At 43.2% G+C, this 23,472-nt stretch overlaps 1 protein-coding gene across 1 annotated transcript in view; it reads right to left on the bottom strand.

The window, feature by feature from the left end:
* The window catches only part of NUB1 (negative regulator of ubiquitin like proteins 1), a 118,004-nt gene extending 109,157 nt beyond the window's left edge, over positions 1-8,847 (bottom strand). The window contains exons 1-2 of the mRNA XM_029588424.1: positions 8,760-8,847; positions 8,349-8,466 (exon numbers count right to left, since the gene is read on the bottom strand). Of these exons, the coding sequence (XP_029444284.1) occupies positions 8,349-8,466; positions 8,760-8,767 (126 nt within the window). The 5' untranslated portion in view covers positions 8,768-8,847. The remainder of the gene's footprint in view (positions 1-8,348; positions 8,467-8,759) is intronic.
* Between the last annotated feature and the right edge of the window lie 14,625 nt (positions 8,848-23,472).

Below are 23,472 nucleotides of genomic sequence, written 5' to 3'. Positions count from 1 at the left end.
TTTAAAGACATCCATAATGAATGTGCTCGAGGTATATTTGCATTCAATGAAAGCAGTGCATGCCAATAAACTTCATGTATATTTATTGAAGAGAACCTGAAAACCAGATCTGTTTGTGGCACTCCAGAACTGGAGTTTCCTATCCTTGTACTACAACTTTTTTTTCTTGGTCTATTATAAGAAATCAAAACCTACAAAAACAGACCTAAGCACAAATTAATTTATTTATAACTTTATATGAAAAAAAAATTCCTATAAAATTCATTTGGCCAAGGAAGTTGCAAACTCCTTGGCAGTTAAGGAACTAAGCAGCAAATGCTTGAAAAAACAAAAGCAGCAGCATCTTCTCTCTACCAAGAAATTTCTACCCAGGCCCACAACTCCTCCTTCTGCAGCAACTCAGGAGTAGATTCTGCAGGAGGGTAGAAAAGTTTCTGAAATTCTGCAACAATTCTGCAGCACATTTGAATAAATTTGAATTATCTGCATTTTAAGTCATGTATATTTAGTTAACATAATGAAAAAAAAATAGTTTCCAATCTTGATTTGTGTCTGAAAATTTATTTTGCTTTGTTTTTTGGGGGGGAAGGGTGTGAATTTGTGATATCGATGTGGGGTTGAAGAAGAAGAGGAAATCTCAGGGACAGAGAGAGAGGATTAGAGACAGGAAGGTGGGAAGGGAGATGAGGATGTGCAAGGAAGAGAAGGAGGGAAGATCATGGATGAGGAGGAACAATGGCAATGGAGGGAGGAAGGCAGGAGAGGTTTTGAGATCTTCCAGAGTGATCCAGATTTAGGAGAGGGAGTTAGCCCCCCCTGTCTCCCCACAACCCATCCCTCTTTCTCTCTTCTTTTCCTCACCCCCAATCCTCTCTCCCTTCCTATCCCCATATGTACAAACACAGAGTCCACCTTCCCCCAAGTCCCTCTTTCACACACCCAGTCTCCATCCCTCAGCTCCTGTTTCAAAGGTCATGGCCCCCGCTCCCTTCCACGCTGATCCAAGCCAGCACGAAGAGGAGAGTAGCGGCAGAACAATAGGTCATGTTCTTCTCCTCTGCTGCTTTTAAACCATGTGGGGCACAATATAGCCGTTTTGTTCAAAGCAGTAGTGAGGCTTTGGCCTGCAAAGTAGGACATGGCCCAATATGCTGCTGCTCTCCTCCTGCTACCCAAGCAGGGGTTAATAAACATGTGGATAAAGGTGAACCGACAGATGTAGTGTATTTGGATTTTCGGAAGGCGTTTGACAAAGTCCATCATGAGAGGCTTCTAGGAAAAGTAAAAAGTCATGGGATAGGTGGCGATGTCCTTTTGTAGATTACAAACTGGTTAAAAGACAGGAAACAGAGAGTAGGATTAAATGGACAATTTTCTCAGAGGAGGGGAGTGGGCAGTGGAGTACCTCAGGGATCTGTAGTGGGATCCTTGCTTTTCAATCAATATATATATATTTGAGCTCTGACCGACCTGCCGTGAATGCGCAGAAGAAGGCAGCTCTGATCGACGTGCCACGCATGTGCGGAAAAGAGAGCTGTGACTGACGTGCCGCGAATGTGCAGAAGACCTAGTACATAAATGTGTACTGTAGACATCAACTCTAATTTTGTTCTTCAGATCTTCCATTACACTTTTCCAAACAAACATCTCGCCCATTTTAACGGGCTCAACGGCTTGTATATTTATAAATGATCTGGAAAGGAATACGATGAGTGAGGTAATCAAATTTGCAGATGATACAAAATTATTCAGAGTAGTTACATCACAAGCGGATTGTGATAAATTGCAGGAACACCTTGTGAGACTGGAAAATTGGGCATCCAAATGGCAGATGAAATTTAACGTGGATACGTGCAAGAGGATGCATATGGGGAAAAATGCTTTGGGGTCCAAAGAGAATACACAACTTCTCTTTGGACCCCAAAGCATTATTCTCTTTTGTATCATCTCTCACAAAACCCTCGCCCCCGACCATCCCTGATGAGCAAGCATCTAACAAAGCCACGGAACTAGCTATCTACTTTGACAAAAAGATAACCAACCTACTCAAGCCTATCTCCACCCTCCAACCGAAAACCCTTTCCCCCATCTACAAAGAGCTTCAACCTAACATCCTTCGAAACCCCATCATCAATGGAAATTGAACTCATCCTCAAAAAGCTAAAACCCTCTTCTCACCCACTGGACGCAATACCCTCCAATCTTCTTCTTTCCATAGCAAACACCATTTCCAAATCGCTAGCAGACATCATTAATTGCTCCTTAACTCAAGGAAAGGTTCCAGAACAACTAAAACTGGCCATCCTAAAACCACTACTAAAAAAACCTAATCTCCCTACGTCAGACCCTGCCAACTTCCGTCCAATTGCCAATCTTCCCTTGATCTCCAGAGTCATGGAAAGAATTGTTAACAAACAACTGTCCGAATACCTTGAGGAGAACAACATTCTTTCCCCCTTCCAGTTCGGCTTCAGAAAATCTCAAAACACTGAAGCCGAACTGGACTCCATCCTACTTAATCTGGAAAGAAAACAACCTTTCCTTCTCGCCCTTCTCGACCTATCCGCCGCGTTCGATACGGTTAATCATTCTATTCTACTGGAGCGCCTATCAGAGATCGGTATCCAAGGAGAGGCCCACAGCTGGTTTAAATCATTCTTTGAGAATAGATTCTACAAGGTCAGGATTAATAATAAAGAATCTATCCCAATTAAATCAAACCTGGGAGTCCCGCAAGGATCATCCCTCTCCCCCACGCTTTTTAACATTTATCTGCTGCCACTCTGCCAATTACTCTCCAACCTCAAATTAAAGTATTACATTTTCGCTGACGACGTCCAAATTCTTCTCCCTATAGCAGAATCCCTACAAAAAACCTGGGCACACTGGAACAGCTGTCTTCAATCCATCAACAGTCTGCTCACCAGCTTGAACCTCATCCTAAATTCTAACAAGACCGAAATACTCATCATCTCTCCTGAGGATAACCACGCTCTCCTCAACTCCCAAAGTGCATCACAATTCACAAAATCATTTATCAACCACTCCTCCTCGGTCAGAGATTTAGGGGTTCGGCTCGATAGCCTATTCAACCTAAAATCATTCGTTCTCAATACAACTAAAGAATGTTTTTTCAAACTACAAGTTCTCAAAAACCTGAAACCTCTCCTACATTTTAGCGACTTCCGCTTAGTACTTCAGTCTATCATCCTCACTAAGTTAGACTATTGTAACTCTCTTCTCCTTGGCCTCCCTGCGATATCAAACCTCTTCAAATGGTCCAGAATGCCGCGGCTAGGATTCTTACCAATTCAAACAAAAGAGCCCACATCACTCCTATACTGCACAGCCTTCACTGGCTCCCCATAAAATCCAGGATCACCTTCAAAGCCTTAATGATGATCCACAAGGACATTCACGGCATTGCCCATCTCAATTTAAGCTCCCAACTCCGCCCGCACACTTCTGATAGACCGATCAGAAATGCTTACAAAGGATCTTTATATGCACCCCCGGTCAAAACCACATTAAGAAAACGCGCACTCTCCACAGCCGGGCCCACCCTCTGGAACTCTCTGCCACCGGAGCTCCGCCAAGAAACTTGTCATCAAACATTTAAAAAACTACTCAAAACATGGCTCTTCAGACAAGCTTTCTCAGAGTCTCAAGAACACGCTGACACTGGTCAAAGGACATAACAGGACAAAGGTCATGGGTCTAAGAACCCTTACAATATTTAAGGGGGATACGTAAGCTTCCACAAGCACCTCAGCATGTCCCACGTCCGCCCCTCCTCCTCCTCCTCTTTCCCGCCACCCTTTAGCCTCTCTCGTCTCTCCCTCCCTCTATCAATGCTTCCCGCTCCCTGGTCCACCCCCCCCCTTACTTACTCGATCTCATCCTCTACCAAGATAACTCACCCCTACCCTTCCTACTTATTTATTCGAGCTAACTCCCATTTTTTTTAACCATTAGCTAATTTAAATATTTTATTTCCTGATTTTGTTATTACTTTATCTAGATCCCCCTCTTACGCCCTATTGGATGGTTCTCAGATTCACAGCGATAGCCTACTAGACGCTCTATTCTAATATGCAGTTCTAATGTAATGTTCCTATGTAATGTTCCAATGTATTGCCTGCTCATTATTGTTTTGCTGTTCTATATATTTTATTTTTATCACACGCCTATGTTGTAATGTAATGTTCCAAAGTATTGCCGGTTTATTATTGTTTTGCTGTTCTATTTATTTTATTTTTACCACACGCCCTTGTTGTAATGTAACGCCTCAACAGCGATTGTTCGGTTATAATGGAAACCGATTTGATTTGATATCTTTATCAAGAATGTCGGTATACAAGAATTTTAAATAAATAAATAAATAAATAAATAAATAAATAAATAAAAATAACCCTTGCTTTAGTTACACGATGTTAGGTTCCATATTAGGAGCTACCACCCAAGAAAGAGATCTAGGCGTCATAGTGGATAACATATTGAAATCGTCGGTTCAGTGTGCTGCGGCAGTCAAAAAAGCAAACAATGTTAGGAATTATTAGAAAGGGAATGGTGAATAAAACAGAGGATGTCATAATGCCTCTGTATCGCTCCATGGTGAGACCGCACCTTGAATACTGTGTACAATTCTGGTTGCCGCATCTCAAAAAAGATATAGTTGCGATGGAGAAGGTACAGAGAAGGGCAACCAAAATGATAAGGGGAATGGAACAGCTCCTTTATGAGGAAAGACTAAAGAGGTTAGGACTGTTCAGCTTGGAGAAGAGACGGCTGAGGGGGGATATAATAGAGGTCTAGAATTGGCAAATGTGAACTGGTTATTTAATCTTTCGAATAATAGAAGGACTAGAGGGCATTCCATGAAGTTAGTAAGTAGCACATTTAAGACTAAGTGGAGAAAATTCTTTTTCCACTCAACACACAAATAAGCTCTGGAATTTGTTGCCAGAGGATGTGGTTAGTGCAGTTAGTGTAGCTGGGTTCAAAAAAGGTTTGGATAAGTTCTTGAAGGAGAAGTCCATTAACTGCTATTAATCAAGTTTACTTAGGTAATAGCCACTGCTATTAATTGCATCAGTAGCGTAGGATCTTCTTGGTGTTTGAGTACTTGCCATATTCTTATGGCCTGGATTGGCCTCTGTTGGAAACAGGATGCTGGGCTTGATGGACCCTTGGTCTAAACCCAGTATGGCAATGTCTTATGTTCTTATATGTTTTATGAATTGGTTGGGTAAAGAGATGGGAGGGAGTTAAATGAAGGGCAGGGTTACCCCTTTGGATGGCATATGCAAACAAGTGCATTAGCCCCCCCCCCCCCCCAACAGTAATATAAAATATTTTTAAAACCCCCAAAACACATGAAACATCAGTAATTTAAGCTCTACAGCTAATTATGTCATGTTAATGTTAGCATAATCACATTACCTCCCTCTCACTCCCAGCCACCTTAGCATAATGAACTTTAACATTCCCTCATCTCCCCATCCTTCCATGACCACATCATCTTCTTCATCCCCATCCCCTCCAAGGAAAAGTCAGTGTGCAGCTTCTTACCTACTGCTGCAGGTCCCCGTGTGGTTGTGACTGCAGAGAAAAGCTGGCAGAGGAGGTAACAAGGAGGAAACGCTGCTTACTGACTCATCTTGCCAGCTGGAGGACATAAGAACATAAGAAAATGCCATACTGAGTCAGACCAAGGGTCCATCAAGCCCAGCATCCTGTTTCCAACAGTGGCCAATCCAGGCCATAAGAACCTGGCAAGTACCCAAAAACTAAGTCTATTCCATGTAACCATTGCTAATGGCAGTGGCTATTCTCTAAGTGAACTTAATAGCTGGTAATGGACTTCTCCTCCAAGAACTTATCCAATCCTTTTTTAAACACAGCTATACTAACTGCACGAACCACATTCTCTGGCAACAAATTCCAGAGTTTAATTGTGCGTTGAGTAAAAAAGAACTTTCTCCGATTAGTTTTAAATGTGCCCCATGCTAACTTCATGGAGTGCCCCCTAGTCTTTCTACTATCCGAAAGTGTAAATAACAGATTCACATCTACCCGTTCTAGACCTCTCATGATTTTAAACACCTCTATCATATCCCCCCTCAGTCGTCTCTTCTCCAAGCTGAAAAGTCCTAACCTCTTTAGTCTTTCCTCATAGGGGAGTTGTTCCATTCCCCTTATCATTTTGGTAGCCCTTCTCTGTACCTTCTCCATCGCAATTATATCTTTTTTGAGATGTGGCGACCAGAATTGTATACAGTATTCAAGGTGCGGTCTCACCATGGAGCGATACAGAGGCATTATGACATTTTCCGTTTTATTCACCATTCCTTTTCTAATAATTCCCAACATTCTGTTTGCTTTTTTGACTGCCGCAGCACACTGTACCGACGATTTCAATGTGTTATCCGCTATGACACCTAGATCTCTTTCTTGGGTTGTAGCACCTAATATGGAACCCAACATTGTGTAATTATAGCATGGGTTATTTTTCCCTATATGCATCACCTTGCACTTATCCACATTAAATTTCATCTGCCATTTGGATGCCCAATTTTCCAGTCTCACAAGGTCTTCCTGCAATTTATCACAATCTGCTTGTGATTTAACTACTTTGAACAATTTTGTGTCATCTGCAAATTTGATTATCTCACTCGTCGTATTTCTTTCCAGATCATTTATAAATATATTGAACAGTAAGGGTCCCAATACAGATCCCTGAGGCACTCCACTGTCCACTCCCTTCCACTGAGAAAATTGTCCATTTAATCCTACTCTGTTTCCTGTCTTTTAGCCAGTTTGCAATCCACGAAAGGTCATCGCCACCTATCCCATGACTTTTTACTTTTCCTAGAAGCCTCTCATGAGGAACTTTGTCAAACGCCTTCTGAAAATCCAAGTATACTATATCTACCGGTTCACCTTTATCCACATGTTTATTAACTCCTTCAAAAAAGTGAAGCAGATTTGTGAGGCAAGACTTGCCCTGGGTAAAGCCATGCTGACTTTGTTCCATTAAACCATGTCTTTCGATATGTTCTGTGATTTTGATGTTTAGAACACTTTCCACTATTTTTCCTGGCACTGAAGTCAGGCTAACCGGTCTGTAGTTTCCCGGATCGCCCCTGGAGCCCTTTTTAAATATTGGGGTTACATTTGCTATCTTCCAGTCTTCAGGTACAATGGATGATTTTAATGATAAGTTACAAATTTTTACTAATAGGTCTGAAATTTCATTTTTTAGTTCCTTCAGAACTCTGGGGTGTATACCATCCGGTCCAGGTGATTTACTACTCTTCAGTTTGTCAATCAGGCCTTCCACATCTTCTAGGTTCACCGTGATTTGATTCAGTCCATCTGAATCATTACCCATGAAAACCTTCTCCATTACGGGTACCTCCCCAACATCCTCTTCAGTAAACACCGAAGCAAAGAAATCATTTAATCTTTCCGCGATGGCCTTATCTTCTCTAAGTGCCCCTTTAACCCCTCGATCATCTAACGGTCCAACTGACTCCCTCACAGGCTTTCTGCTTCGGATATATTTTTAAAAGTTTTTACCGTGAGTTTTTGCCTCTACAGCCAACTTCTTTTCAAATTCTCTCTTAGCCTGTCTTATCAATGTCTTACATTTAACTTGCCAATGTTTATGCTTTATCCTATTTTCTTCTGTTGGATCCTTCTTCCAATTTTTGAATGAAGATCTTTTGGCTAAAATAGCTTCTTTCACCTCCCCTTTTAACCATGCCGGTAATCGTTTTGTCTTCTTTCCACCTTTCTTAACACACAGGGGCAGGAAGAATAGACAGAAAGATATCCATGGGTGTAGCTGCAGCTCTGGCCCACTCCCATTGTTCCTCTGTAGGGCGACAGCTGACTAAACAGGGCAAAAATCTGCAGGTACAGATAGGAAACTGCTGAATTAATTTATTTGACAGGGCCCCCTTAAACATTTGGGGCCTATGCATGTGCCTAGTTTGCTTGTGCCTTACTCCAGCCCTGCCAGCAAGCTTCTGCCTCTCGGATGTGACTCAGCTCCTTGGATCTGATTCAGCCCCTGGTTTCCTGCGGCAATTCTCTGGAAACTGGGCTAATCTGTGTGAAGGGGGCAGATTTTGTGGCCCTTGAGGGCACTGTGTGAAACCAGGGTCTCTAACTATGCTTGGCTAAAAACACCAATTCAAAATCCCTTCTGTGCACTTAATGATGGCTGCTAAAGGCTGAACTCTAAAATAAAAAAAAATTATAACAAGCAAAGATAAGGAGGTGGTCAGAAAAAAAAAAAGAAAAACAGCACAGAAATCTTAAACATCAGGCAGGGAGTGTACCTTCAATTCTGGGCCAGCTTCTTTTGCGTCATTTGTGTATGGTGGGTTCCAGAGTTGAATCTTGTTTTCCTTTAATTTATTTCGAAGTTTTGACAAAAGAAACAACCTCTCTGCCATCCTGCAAACAAAGTAAAGTAAAGTAAAATTATCAGCAGGCATTTAACTTCCCCGCAGCAGCTGCAATGACTCAACAGAAAAACTTGTCAGCCTTCATAAATAGATCAGATAAAAGAGTGGCAGCCAACCAGTCATTACATCATAGGGCTGGGAGCACAGAGCGTAGCCAGCTTTAGATCTATCAGAACCAAGATACTTGGGGATCAGCAGTCAGTTTTCCTTATCAAACTAAAATATCTGAGAAAAATCAGAAGAAAAATATACACCAGTTCACTATGGTTAAATTATTCATACCTGATCATTTTCTTTCCTTGAATCCTGCTAGACCAATTTTCACAAATGGGATTTTCCTCTTCCAGAGCCGACGAAGACAGAGGACACACCTCTTTTATGATCTTATTCTGGGCTAAAAGGGAGGTGTGGTCCTGGCTCAATGCCAGTAGCCTACTGCCCAAACACTGTGACCACCAGAAATTCCCCATGCCACATTCTCAAAAACAACTAACATAAGGTATCTAAAACCACGCTGAGTGAGTCAAGAGGTAAGACAAGAGCAGAGTGAGGGCGATGCAAGTGCTGAGCTTTGCACAACATCCTTATTCCTAATAGCCCCTGTCTTCCTGAAAAGGTTCTAAACTGGTCTAGTAGGCCTCAAGGAAAGAAAATTATCAGGTAAAAATTTTTTAACCTTCCTTATCTTCTTGCTAGACCAATCTTCATGTATGGGAGTTAGCTAAGCTCCTTCTTGCTGGGGCAGAAGGAAGATAGGGCTGTCCTAAGGATACCGGCCCCAAAGGCCTGCACATCCAATTGGTAATATTTTGTGAAGGAGTGCAGGGAAGAATAGGTAACTGCCTTGCAAATCTCCTTCTGTGAGACCAAAGCTGCCTCCACCCAAGATGACACTTGCACCCCAATAGAATGGACTCACAACTCTGTTGACACCTGTCTGCCCAAGAGGAGGCATGCTGAGACTATTGATTCCTTGATACACCTAGTCAAAGTGGCTTTGGAGGTTGCCTCCCCTTCCAAGATCTTCCAAATAATACAAACAGCTTGTAAGACCTCTTAAAGGCGCCTGTCACCTTCAGGAATCTCAAGGTATACACCACATGTTCAACAGACACAAGCTTTTGTCCTTCCCTTGGCAATCATTGCTACTAAAGGTTGGAAGCGAGACCGATTGGTTCACATGAAAAGGTGATACACCTTCGGCAAGGACAGCACTGGACAGAAGGTGACTGCATTTGAGGGAAAGAACTAATTAAGGGTCTCTATACGATAGGGCCTGCAGCTCAGAAATGCACCTACCTAAGCAGATTGCCACCAGAAAGGCAGTTTTCAGGGTCAGATCCTTTATGGACGCCTGTTTTATAGGTTCAAAGGGTGGTTTAACCAAAGCCTGCAAGATTACGTTGAGATCCCATTGAGGGAATATTGGCCTCAAAGGAGATCAGACTTGTTTTACCTCTTTCAGAAACCGAACTATATCCAGATGTGTTGCTAATTGGGAATTGCTGTTTCAGCCCCTATAGCATGAAATAGCTGCTACCTACACCTTCAGGGCTAATCCCTTGTGAAGGCCCAACTGCAGGAAGTCTAAAATTTGTGATATGCCTGTCTTCCATGGGGCAAACCCCATATTGCCACAAAAAGCTCTGAAGATTTGCCAAATCTTGATTTATGCTAAGGAAGTGAAAAATTGCCATGCTTTCAACATTGTTGACATCATGGCAGAGGAGTAACCCTTCTGGCAGGCATGCCTTTTCAAAGGCCAGGCTGCAAGAGAGAATGGAGATGGGTCAGCTATAGAGACCACGCCTTGCTAATATAGACTCTGCTCCTTGGGAAAGTGAAGTGGAGTCCCAAAGAGCAACCTCACTAAGTCTGCATACCAAGACCTCCTCAGCCAGTCTGGGGTTATTAGTGTTGTCACAGATGGATGGTTCTCTATTTTCTTCAACATCTTACCCACAAAAAGATATGGTAGGAAGACATACATTAGGCTGAGCTGTAGCCACAGGCATACAAGTGCATCAAAGCCGCTGGAGCCTAGCACTACCCTGTAGCTGAAGAATATGCTGGCCTTGGCATTTGCTCTGTGTTGCCATTAGGTCTGTGCCAGGGAACACCCATCAATCTATCATTTGAAAGGCTTCCTGACTCAGCTCCCATTCTCCTGGGTCCAACTTGTTCTGGCTGAGAAAACTGGTTTGATGATTCACCTTCCCTGCTATGTATGATGTGGAGAAGAGAAGGAGGTCGTTCTCCAAACATTCATACAAGAGGGCCATCTCCTGAGCTAGTCCTGTGACTGTGCATATCCCCTGCATGTTTATATATGCCACTGCTGTGGCACTGTCCGATAAAACTCCGACTGCCTTTTCTCTTAACAGTGGGAGAAAGGATTTTAGAGCCATCCTGACAGCTTGTTTCTAGCCTGTTTCTTCTCTGGACCACTGCTTTTGTGCTCACTGACCCTGGTATTGTGCTGCTCCCCCCCCCCCCCCCCCCCCCCACCATGGGAAATTAACTGAGTTCAGTGAAAATCCGAGACCACTTTTGGCAGAAAGGAAGGAACAGTATGCAGCTCTATCACCCCTGGAGTCACCAGTAAAAACAGTTCCTGACAAGACAAAGTCTTCAGTTTGGATATTCTACACGTAGAAGAAATTGCCACAAGAAACACTGTTTTCAAGGTCAGTAACTTCAAGGAAAGGACACATTTTTCGGCGAAGTCTGCCAAAAAATCCCAAACTAGATTAAGACTCCACAAAGGCACCAGTAACCGCAAGGTACGACGAAGATGCTTCACTCTTTTTAAGAAACAGGCCATGTCTGGATGAGCCGACAAGGGTCCACCAGTCACCTGACCTCGGAAACAGGCAAGAGCCGCCACTTGTACCTTTAAAAAATTAAGGGCCGACCCTTTATTTAATCCATCCTGTAAAAATTCCAAAATGAGCAGAATCTTAACCGAACGAGGAGAAACCCCTCGATGTTCATACCAAGCCTCAGCCAAACCCGCACATAGGCTAAGGAAGTGGAGAACTTTCTTGCTCAGAGTAAGGTGGCAATCACCGCAATAGAATATCCATGCTTCAGCAACCAAACCCTCTCAAGGGCCATACCATAAGACAAAATCAAGGTGGATCTTCGTGAAGAGGCAGCCCCTGCCATAGCAGATCCCTGTGAGACAGAAACCGGTGAGGAGAATCCACCAGAGTCTTCTCAAGTCTGCATACCACAGTCTTCTGGGCCAATCCGGTGCCACAAGAAGCACCATCCCCAAGCGTCTCTCTAGTCTCCAAATTATTCTGCCCCACATGGGCCACAGGGGAAAGGCATACAGTAGCCTTTCCTCCAGCCACTCTTGCACAAGGGCATTAATGCCCAAGGAATTTGGATCTCTCCTGCAACTGAAGAAGCGAGAACGCTAAGCATTGCGAGAAGTCTCCAGCAGGTCAAGAAACGGAAGGCCCCAGTGATCCACTATTAGCTGAAATGCCACGTTTGACAATTCCCATTCTCCTGGATCCAGACTCTGTTGAGAAAGTCGGCTCTTACATTGTCTTTTCCTGCCATGTGTGAGGCTGAGATCTCCTGAAGATGCACTTCTGCCCATTCCATAAGTTGGACTATTTCCTGTGACACTTGCTGACTCTTGGTTCCTCCCTGCCGACTAATGTAAGCCACTGTCGTTGCTTTGTCTGAAATTATTTGGACTGCCTGACCCTGCAATCAGTCGCCAAACCACAAGCATACCAACCAGACCGCATGGACTTCCAGCTGATTGATGCTTCAGAGAAACACTTCTGTAATCCAGTGCTGTCAGCTCCTAACAGTGAGCTCCCCAACCCTGGAGGCTCATATCTGTCGTGAGTACGAGCCAGTCTGGTGATCTTAGGGAAACCCCCCTTTCTTAGATGGTCCGCTTGTATCCTTCACTGCAGGTGGGTGCAGACCTCCATAGGTAGGTCAAGCCAAATCGAATAGTCCTGAGACTCTGGGTTCTATCAAGACAGCAGGGTGCACAGAAGAGGACGCACATGTGCCCTTGCCCATGGCACCACCTCCAGGGTTGCCGCCATCAATCCAAGAACCTGTAGATAAGACCACACTGTCAGGCATACTGTATTCATAGATAGCCGCACCTGCGCCATCAGCTTCTGAATACGGCCCTCCAGCAGGAATACCTTGCCCTGCTTCGTGTCGAACCGAACACCAAGATACTCTAGCGCAGTGGGTTCTCAACCTTTTTTTCTGTCGGGACACACCTGACAGATGGTTCTCACATGCATGACACACTGACCCATGATCGTCACGGGGCTAGATGTAAAAGTACAGTTTGCATCCACTGGAAACCCCCTGACCCACAATAAAGCATCCACTGGAAGATGTAAAAATATAGTTTGCATCCACTGGAACCCCCTGACCCACAATAAAGCATCCACTGGAACCCCCCTGACCCACAATAAAGCAGAATTACGACATTCCCCATACAACTCACCCTACAAAAAAGATATTCTGGTTCTGGTGTCATCTCAGTAACAGCAACTCAAACTCCTTCTACTTCCGGGCTCAATAGCCCTACTTATGAAAAGACAGCAGTTTACCACCAATGCATGCCCTCTTGAAAAAACACAACAAATAAGACTGATACAAACGCTTACATGCTAGTAAAATATCTCACCTCAATAACACACACAGAACCGACCTAACATACTCCCAGGATCTGTAGTAATGCACATAAACTAATCCGCACACAGTTACACCTGTATTATGGAATACACTCAAACAGGAGCAACCCTATCTATGAAAAGACAACACTACAAATATTAAATCAGGCCCTAAAAACCAATACACCTCTTATTAGGAAAACAGAACTAGCAAGCAGCTATAGATCCCCACACAGAAATAATTGTAAAACTGTACTAATAAGCAGAATAAATGTTTCAAAACAGCTATGAAGAGAATAACATCCAACAATTAAAAACTCATAAAAACTATTAAACATTCTCCAAACACCAGTAAAATATTTCAAAAAAGCAGACATCACATAATATTAAATAATTAAAATAGCAGTCAATCAAGAAAAATAAACTTAAAAAGCCACCTTTACTTACCCCCTCCAGCAGCTCTCCTACTCCCCTTCCATGCAGGCCGTGGCACACACCAGAAGCAGCAGTAGAAGCTAAGCTCTATACTCATGGTCCTCTTCCTTAGTGCCCATGTCTCTCACACACACACCATATCAGTCATGCCCCCATGACCAGTTTCTGTCTCTCACACACCAATTATCTCCCAAACAGTCTTTGACACACACACACACACACACACACACCAGTCACCTTCCTGAACAGTTTCTCTCATGCCATACACACACACAGGCTTCCCACTCCCGTGTTCTACTTACATATATGGGCTTCTCACTCTCATAATCACTTTCTCTGTCTCACACACACACACACACACACTCACCAGTCTCTCACTCCCATGCTTGTTCTCTCCACATGCACAGGCTTCTCATTCCCATAATCACTTTCTTTCTCTCTCTCTCTCACACACACACACACCAGTCACCTGACCTCTCTCATGCATACACACACACAGGTTTCCCACTCCCATGTTCTCTTTCAGATATACAGGCTTCTCCCTCCCATGCTGTGGCTCACACACACCCAGGTTTATCACTCCCATGCTCACTCTCTTCACATGCACAGGCTTCTCATTCCCATAATCACTTTCTCTCTGTTACACACACACCAGTCTCTCTCTCATTTCCATGCTCGCTCTCCACATGCACAGGCTTCTCATTCCCTGAATCACATTCTTTCTCTCACATTCACACATATCAGTCTCTTTCTCTCACACACACCGTCACCTTACCAACCAGTCTCTCTCTCTCATGCATGCACACACACACATGCTTCCCACTCCCATGCTCTCTCTCTCACATAATCAGGCTTCTCACTCCCATGCTTTCTTTCACACACACACCCACAACACACACACCTCCCCACAACACCAGGCTTCTTACGCCCATGCTTTCTCACATACCCAGATTTCTCACTTCCATGCTTTTTCTCTCTCTCACACAGACACATCAGTCACTTCCCTGACTAATGTCTCACATACACATCAGTCATCTCCCTGAGCTGTCACTTTCATTGTCTCTCACATATACACACACATCAGCTCTCTGACCAGTTTCTCTCAATCACACACAGGCTGGCTATCTATAGTAGGGCTATAGAGCACAAATGGTAGCTGCAGCAGTCTCCTCCTCCAGCCCCCGCAGGCCAAGAAAGAAGAATCCCATCGGCCGTGGGAGGTTCATGCTGCTGTCTCCTTTCCCGATTACCGGCTGCTTTGATTGCTCGGGGGGCCGATGCTGCTGCCACCGCTATTTTTCCACGCGGCACGGCTCTTTCTCTTTCCCACACACCGCGTATCACTTCCTGTTCCGGGTCACGAGGGGGGGGGGGGAGGCGGGAAGAAGAATAGGCCAGCCACAGGTGCCACTGCTTCTTCTACCACCGCTGCCGTTCCCACTGGGCTTGAACGTACTGATAGCCTGGTGGCGACGGCAGCAGGGAAGGAAGAGCAGCGGGAGTGACTAGAAGCATGCAACACACTTACCGGTGCTTGGCGACACACTGGTGTGTCGTGACACACCGGTTGAGAAGCGCTGCTCTAGCGACTGTGATGGCTGAAGATTGCTCTTAGCCAGGTTCACCACCCAACCTTAGCTCCTGCAACAAGATCATCTTGCGTAAGACCCAGAGGCTCTCTTCCAGACTCTTGCCCCGAATCAGCCAGTTATCTGTGTACCAGAATCCCATCCTCTCTCAACTCCACTGCCACCATCACCATACGTTCTGTGTGCAGTGGCCAAACCAAAAGGTAGCACTTGAAACTAATAATGACACCCCAAAACCACGAAATGCAGAAATTGTTGATGCTTTAGCCGAATGGGATTATGCAGGTATGCCTCGGACAAATCCAGAGACGTCAAAACTCCACAGACTGTACTGTGCAAGGTTTCCATGCGAAAACGAGTCACATGCAAATAATAGTTGACCTCCTTGAGATCTAGGATGGGGTGAAAGGAGCCCTCCTTCTTGGGCACAATGAAAAAAATGGAATATCGGCTCGTATTTTCTTGAGACATGGGCACTGGAACCACAGCCCACAGACTGAGGAGTCTTGACAACGTACACTCCACTGCCTGTCTCTTCTTCAAAGAGTTGCAGGGAGACACCATGAACACGAGGAACACTACGAAACTTCAGCGCATAGCCATCTCTTATCACCTCCAGAACCCACTGGTCTGACATGATTTTGACCCACCTCCGATAAAAAAGAGAGAGGAGACCCCTATCTCCTGTTCCTGGGGTGGGTCGGCATACCTTCATTGGGAGGCTCAGGGGGCTCCACTACCCGAGCCTGTGCCCCATCTAGGCTGCCTGGGATGAAAGGACTGAAACCTACCCAAAGGTCGAGCCCTCTAAAATGCCACTTCTCTGGAGAGTCGAAAACGTTTGAATCACCTAGTAAGACCTCTGATGCTGAAGGAGTGCGGCTTCTATTTTTTAATCTCTGGCAACCAAGGAACCTGGGATTCGCCCCACTTATTGACCATTTTCTCCAGCTCACTACCAAACAAGAGCAAGCCTTAAAAGGTCAACTTCGTAAGATTAGACTTTGAGGTTGTATCAGCCGACAAATTTCTCAGACATAACTGATAGCTGGTCGCTATTACCAAAGCCACCCCTTTGGCCGAAGTGTGGACCAAATTGCAGCCGCATCTGCCAAAAAGACGGCTGCTGATTCCTGGAATTCGCATCAGATTCATTGACATCCTGAGAGAGAAGGAAACAAGAGCGAACTGTCAGGGAACAACAAGAAATTATCTGCAATTTAATTGCGATTGCTTCCAAAGCCTGCTTAAGGAAGACCTCAATTCTCCTATCCTGTGCATCCTTCAAGGCCGCTCCCCCTTCTATGGGGATAGTCATCCACTTGGTAATGTAGCAATACTAAAACACCATTATAGAATCGCTGAAAGTAATATTTTTTGTGTGTAAGTTGTGGATACCTCATAAACTTCACATGGGCTCTAATTAAGAAGCCTCACGTTCGGGTTCTGCAGCGTATTGAAGTGCTGCTGTGCATGTCAATCACAATGTCTTTTGACTATGCTCCCGCTTTTATAATCATCGGTAACCACGTAATTTACATTTTTTGCTCTTTTTAAATTTTCACTCTTTTTATAGTTATGCAGATAAAACTGGACACTTATCTGAACTTATCCGGACAGTTTATAACAACACCGTGTTTCGTTGGCTTCATCAGGGGTGGAAGAGTAATGCAGTGTTTAGAGTCACTGTCTCTCTGCATATACTGCTGCACGGCTTCAGCTTAATTCTGGCACTTGGTAATGGCACACACAAGCACATCCACTTCTGAAAAGCACAATTGCTCCCTCGCAGCTGGATCCAGGGGGTACAGTCTTTCCAAGGATCGTCCCCCTTTAAAATTAGCTTCCCCAATCAAGATAAATCAATTCTTGAATGGCCTCCACAATAAGGAAGAAACATGAAGCCTTACGCAAAGAAATCAAAATAGGATCTTTCTTTGACTCAGACATGGATTCAGCCCCCAGTACTCCCAGCATCTTCAATGTCCGGGAAATCAGAGCCGGTAACTCATCTCTATGAAAGAACTGCAACATAGTTCTATACAGCTCCAATCCCGGAGGAATTTCCCCATCCTCCAGGGAGTAAGGATCAGCTTCATCATCCATGACATCTGGGTCCCTATCGGGAAGACCCACAGCAGATCTAGGCATACTCTGACGCTTACCCGCAGCACCAGCTGGGCAGGATTTCGCCACCTGCAACCATGACCTGTTAAGATTGGCCAGGGTCGAGGATTGCGCCTGAAGAAAAGACTGCAGTCCTTGAAAAAATTCTACCCAAGAAAAGGCAGAGGGATCCATGCCAAAACCAGGGGGCATCTGTCTTGTGCCCACTGAGCTACTTTCCTCCGCTGACGAACCAGTTAGAGGAGCTCCAAAGTCAGGCAACCCTCTGGCAGCTCTTTTCCCATTCCAACATCAGGATTTATTTATTTATTTTAGGATGGGAAGAATCGGGCTTAGTAAAATCAGACAAAGGAAATTCCCCCCTGAGCTTCCAAACAGCGCTGATACAATTTAGAGGGAACACTGGGTTGGGATGCTCGAATATGACAAGCAACACACAGGTTTCTTTGCTATATGCGCCATCAGTCTGTCAATACGCTTTAAAATAATGTAGAAAAAGCCTTAGTGGATGATACAAAAAAATAAACTACAATGAACACGTATTCATCAAAAATAACAAGTGAATACTTTTCTATGGGACCATCATATAAACCTCAACTGTCGATATCTTTTAGAGCATTAATTGTGCTCCATCGATAGCTCAAAGGGGTACGGTTTTAATCATTGGTCCAATTATTTTGAACATTTTTTTAAAGCATTTCACACAAAAAATTTTAAAAAGTCCACTACTTCCCTTAATCAAAATTAATTTTATACTGGAGGATATACTTCAGGACTGTTCACATTAGTCGTTTTCATGTGGATCAAGATAAGTGCAAGCATTAGTTAGTTTGCATTTAAGATTTAGCCCCGGATGGTGCATATCAGGTGTTGTAGCAACCCATGATTAGATAAGCCCAGTGCTACTCGGGCTTCACAACATAAGCCAACAAGCATTTTGTGGCCATTTATGACGGTTGCGCTTCACACCTCCATAAGAGTTCTTCACATAGCTGGATCTTTATATAGTGATTGTTTCTAATTTTCAGCTTCTCTGGGTTATTATTAGAGTACTACTTTTGGTTTCTTCAAAGAGGCATTTTTACCCATCACAAACTCGGCGTTTTCACAGAGTTAAAGAGCCAGTTTTTAAATTTGTTACGTGATGATGTAACTCCAATGCTCCATCAGGGAAAGTATAAAGAGCTGCCAAAGACTACCTTTCTCTGATGGAGCATTGGAGTTGCGTCATCACGTAATGCCATCAAGTAACAACTTTAAAAACTGGCTCTTTAACTCTGTGAAAACGCCGAGTTTGTGATGGGTAAAAATGCCTCTTTGAAGAAACCAGCAGCCGCGTCAACTCATGTAAGTTGCTTTCCCATTACAATTTTTGTTCTACATTTATTGAGACATTGAAATATGTGTTTATTTTTTTACAGAAAAATAATTACGGGACTGAAAAGAAAAAAGAAATCAGCAGCCGCGTCAACTTAAAAATAATTACAGGACTGAAAAGAAAAGAGAAATTTGTGGATTCTGAAACATACTGATTCCAGCCCCTGAAGCAGCAACTTTGCGAAACATGGTACCGTGTTGGGCATGAATTTATTTCTTTGATTAAGGGAAATAGTGCACTTTTTAAAATCTTTTGTGTGAAATGCTTTAAAAAAATGTTTTCCAAAAAATTGGACCAATGATTAAAACCGTACCCCTTTGAGCTATCGATGGAGAACAATTAATGCTCTAAAAGATATCAACAGTTGGGGTTTATATGATGGTCCCATAGAAAAGTATTCACTTATGTGTTATTTTTGATGAATATGTGTTCATTGTAGTAATACGCTTTAAAAGACAAGTGAGGGAGGAAGTGGCATCACCGGCAGAGATGGCCACATAAACCCCAAGCTCCCGACCCGACCTTTATAAATCTCCCTGCATCAGGCTCTTATGGAGCGGAATTTAGCTTCTTTGGCGTCCCAGCAGCAAACAAAAGCAGCGAGATGGTGGTGCAAAAGAAAAAAAATTGATTTACTAAATTTTCCTTCACAAATGCCGCCACGCTGTTGGAGTTGGGAGCGGACGGCAGCGTGCAGGCTGACCATGCGTCCCAAGAGGTGAGTGTGGATAATAACACTGGAGCAGGGGATGGCGCACCGAGCCAAGCTGATTTTGTAAGCTAGTTTGGGGCCCTTCTGTTACGGTTTCGTACTGTGCCGCGACAGAGGTAGGTGGATGAGGCCGGTTGCAGGGGACCACAGCCGGTGGAGCGTAACACCTTGACAGCACATGGCTGGCTTGAAACAGGAGATTCACAGCCTGCTGGCCAAATTGAAAGGGGACATAGTGGATCTGGGGAGGCAGGCTGAAGAAACAGAGGTCTGTCTGGAAGACCAGGCCTTGGAGTTGCCAAGTTGCAAGCTGTCTCAACATAAACTTATGCAATCCAACACTGAGTTACTAAATTGCATTGAGGACCTGGAAAATAGGTCATGGAGAGTGAATTTAAGATTCAGAGGTGTTCTGAAGAATCCTATATCGTATTAGTGCGCAAATCTTGGGATCAGAGTCCTCTGAGGCACCAGGAGTACCAGAAAAGGTGCGCTCTTTCGCCTTTGCTATTTGCCCTGTCCTTAGAACCATTTGTAGAAAGGGTGAGACATAACTGTCAAATTCAGGGGATGCAGGTGGACTCACATCAGTTTATTTGCGGACGATCTCTTATTTAGAATGGCTAATCCGGAATCCTTGCTACATGTTTTGCTGCAGGATATGAGAGCATTTGGTAAAGTCTCTGGTTTTAAAGTTGAGGATAAATCAGAGCTTTTAAATATTTCAGTACCAAGTTACCACTTTGGCCATATTAGGGCTAATCTCCCATTGCTTGGAGCAAAGGAGTGAATGAAATACTTAGGGGTGAAAACTGGACCTGAGGTAAAGGATTTGTTTGGGCTTAACTATACTCTCATTTTCTAGTATACAAAAAGCTTTAGATAGATGGGACAGAGGGGGCTGTTCATGGTTTGGGAGAATAACTATTATCAAAATGAACGTGTTGCCATGTTTTTGTTATTTTATCCAAACTCTGCCTGACAAATTGTTGACCCTGTGGCAGTGTAAGCTCCTCAGATTCATCTGGAAATGTAGTCCACCTAGATTTGCTAAATCAGTTCTTTAACAAGATAAAATGAGAGGGGGGCTGCAGATTCCCCATTTGACATGGAGTGCCGAGCAAAGAGACTGGAGGGGAGAGAAATAGTTACAAAACTTCCCTCCTTCTCTTTTTTTTTTTCTCTTTAAATTTCTTTTTACCTGAGCTCAGCCCATCCCAGCTGAGTACAAGGTCACTCTCTGGTTTTGGAGGGAGAAAGCAAAGACCTTCACCGCCGCACTTGGCTTCCTGCACCCGCTTGCCTTTCAGCTGTTTTGTTTTGGGTTTTTTTTTTTTTAACACATAAGTCCACACCGACTGAAAAACAGCTACCGTACCAAGGCATTCATCTGAGGGAGGAATCCAAAGATATTACCTCAGGAATTCTCAACTGAAGGAGGGACCATAAGGAGAGCAGGGCGTAATACATCTTTTCTCCTTTGAAAATTTTTTAAGCAATCTCCACTAGGGAGATATACTTCCACCATCTGCTGGAGATGGAGAATACTGGTGGGCTGATGTCACTGCAGGGGTGTATATACACTGTGATGTCAGCTTTACTCCGTCTCCATCTGCTGGTAGAGGTGCATAACCCACTGGTTTTGGATCCAACTGTCTGTATGCTAAGAAATCTGTATTAAATATACATTATTTCAAATTATAAATACACCAGAAGAAATCATGTAAAAAAGCAAAGAACAGATAACAGAAACATATTCAATCAAATAATAAAACAAATAGTGTATTATTTTATGAATCCTCTTTCCAGAAAGGCAGAGAACATCATAACTACAATAAAAGAGCAATCATAATATTCATAAGAAGATTTGCAACAGGTGCAGAGCAGAACTAGGACAGTTCACATTACAACCTAATATGCAAGAATTCTGGTGTCACCTTAGTAATGGCGAAACAAACTCCCCCCACCGTCAAACACTTTGTGAAGTAACACAAACACCTTGTATCTTGCCATTCCATACCATAACAGCAATCTTATCTATGAAAAAGCAGCAATACAAATATTACACCAGGCTGTAGAACACTAATACATCACCTACTAGAGAAACAGAACAAGACAGACTACAACAAATCCCTTTAGAGAAACTACATGCTAGCAGAAATACTGCAACTCAGTTACAAATGCAAAACACCTTACCTAAAACAGAATAAGGGACTACAAAGTACAAACCGAACATGCAGTCAAAATTGAAAAGGGTAGCCTTAGAAACCAGACTCTGAACAGTGGAATACTGAATAAAGAGCAAAATACAAAAATATAAGAAATGCACATTAGCAATCGCTAAAAACTCATAATTTTTTTTTACTTTTGTTGTCTGATCTTTTTTTTTTTTTTTTTAATTGGTTGGGCCCAGTCTCTTTTTTCCACTTTTCCCTGGTTTGTCTTTTCCCAAATTCTTTTTTCAGGTTCTTGAGACTTTTTCTGTTTCTTCTTTCTCCTACTGTCTACTTCCCTTACACACACACACATACATATACTCTCTCACTCACTCCCCACCACACACAGACTCTTACTCACTTCCCCCCCCCCCCCCACCACAGAAGACTCTCACTCACTACCCCCCCTAAAGAGACAAGTTCTCACTCACTAACCCCCCCCCCCACACACACACACAGTTTGTTTGTAAAATATACAATGAATTCTCTCATAAAACCTTTCGAACTTACTTGTAGCAGCTTTCAAGGGTGTAATCACCAGCCTCCTTGAATAGGTTGCACTTTCACTTTGTGCTGCATCACGTCACATAAACTCTGGGGAATTTCCTACCACTGCTCTAAACGAGAGGCATTGGTTAGCCATTAAAAACAGGCTATTCACGTCCAAAGTTTGGTGTGTCTTCTTTTCCCTGTACAGATATATAATAATACTTTACTTATGACTGACACATTAAATAGATGAATACAGATTGTTCTGTCCTATTTAGATGATACTATATACATTTACAGGTGAATTTTCAAAGGAATTATGCATGTAAATGTAGCATATTGTAGCAATTTTCAAGACATTCACCCATATTAAGAGCACTTTACGTGGGTAAAACCTATGGACAATTCGATAGTATATAATGTAGCAATTTTTGAAAGCCAATTAACATGGGTAAAGTGCATTTACATCTGTAAAACCCAGTTTTAAACATGTAAATGTTTTTGAAAATCAGACCCATAGCACTATTTATTTATTTTATTTATTTAAAAACTTTTCTATACCGTCACTAAGTTATATACCATCACAACGGTTTACAAATAGGCACATAGACTAAGGTAAGTAAATGTAGGATATCTTACATTCTAACAGGTGCCAATAAAGTTCGGTTACAATTTCATAAATAAAATCATTATTTGAGTAATGTTGGTCAAGTCCAGGTATATTATTGAGTTACTATCGCTTTGAGATATTACTTCTTAAATGTAGGATTGAGTAAATTCATTCTCATCTGCATTACCTTGTACTTTCATTCTCTACCCTCCACACTCTTTAGTGAAGGCTTTTGTTCTGAATAGACTATACTGTATAGCATGGACACTATAACACAAAACTGTCCATTTCTATTGCACATGTACTGCTGTTGCTATTATTCCAAGCCATATAGATTATTCCAAAGCTTCCAAACATTTAGATAATGTGACCCCATTTTAACACTTGAAATTTCATATGACCCAGAGGTTGCCGAAAACAAATCAGAAGGGTTGCAATACCCCTCAGCAATTACTCCACTCTCACTCTCCACCCATTTCAGTTGATCTTCTCTCTCAACCTATATCCCCTCTAGAGGACCTCCTCTTTCAGCTTCTGCCCCTCTGGCTAAGCATCTCTTACATCCCCCAGCTACTCTCACCTTCTCAGCTAATGCTCTCGCTCACCCCATCCAACCCTTTTTTTTTTTTTTTTTTTAATAAATTGACCCAGCCATTTTTATAACCCCCAACTGATCCTGTCATCCCTCCATCTCACTCCATTGCCCACTCCTTACATAAGAAATGACAAACTGGCTCAGACCAAGGGTCCATCACACCTAGTATTCTGTCTT

Source organism: Rhinatrema bivittatum, chromosome 2 (genome assembly GCF_901001135.1).
Source record: "Rhinatrema bivittatum chromosome 2, aRhiBiv1.1, whole genome shotgun sequence".
Taxonomy (NCBI): domain Eukaryota; kingdom Metazoa; phylum Chordata; class Amphibia; order Gymnophiona; family Rhinatrematidae; genus Rhinatrema; species Rhinatrema bivittatum.
Note: the sequence above shows the minus strand (reverse complement) of the source record. Positions and strands in the feature narration are given on the sequence as shown.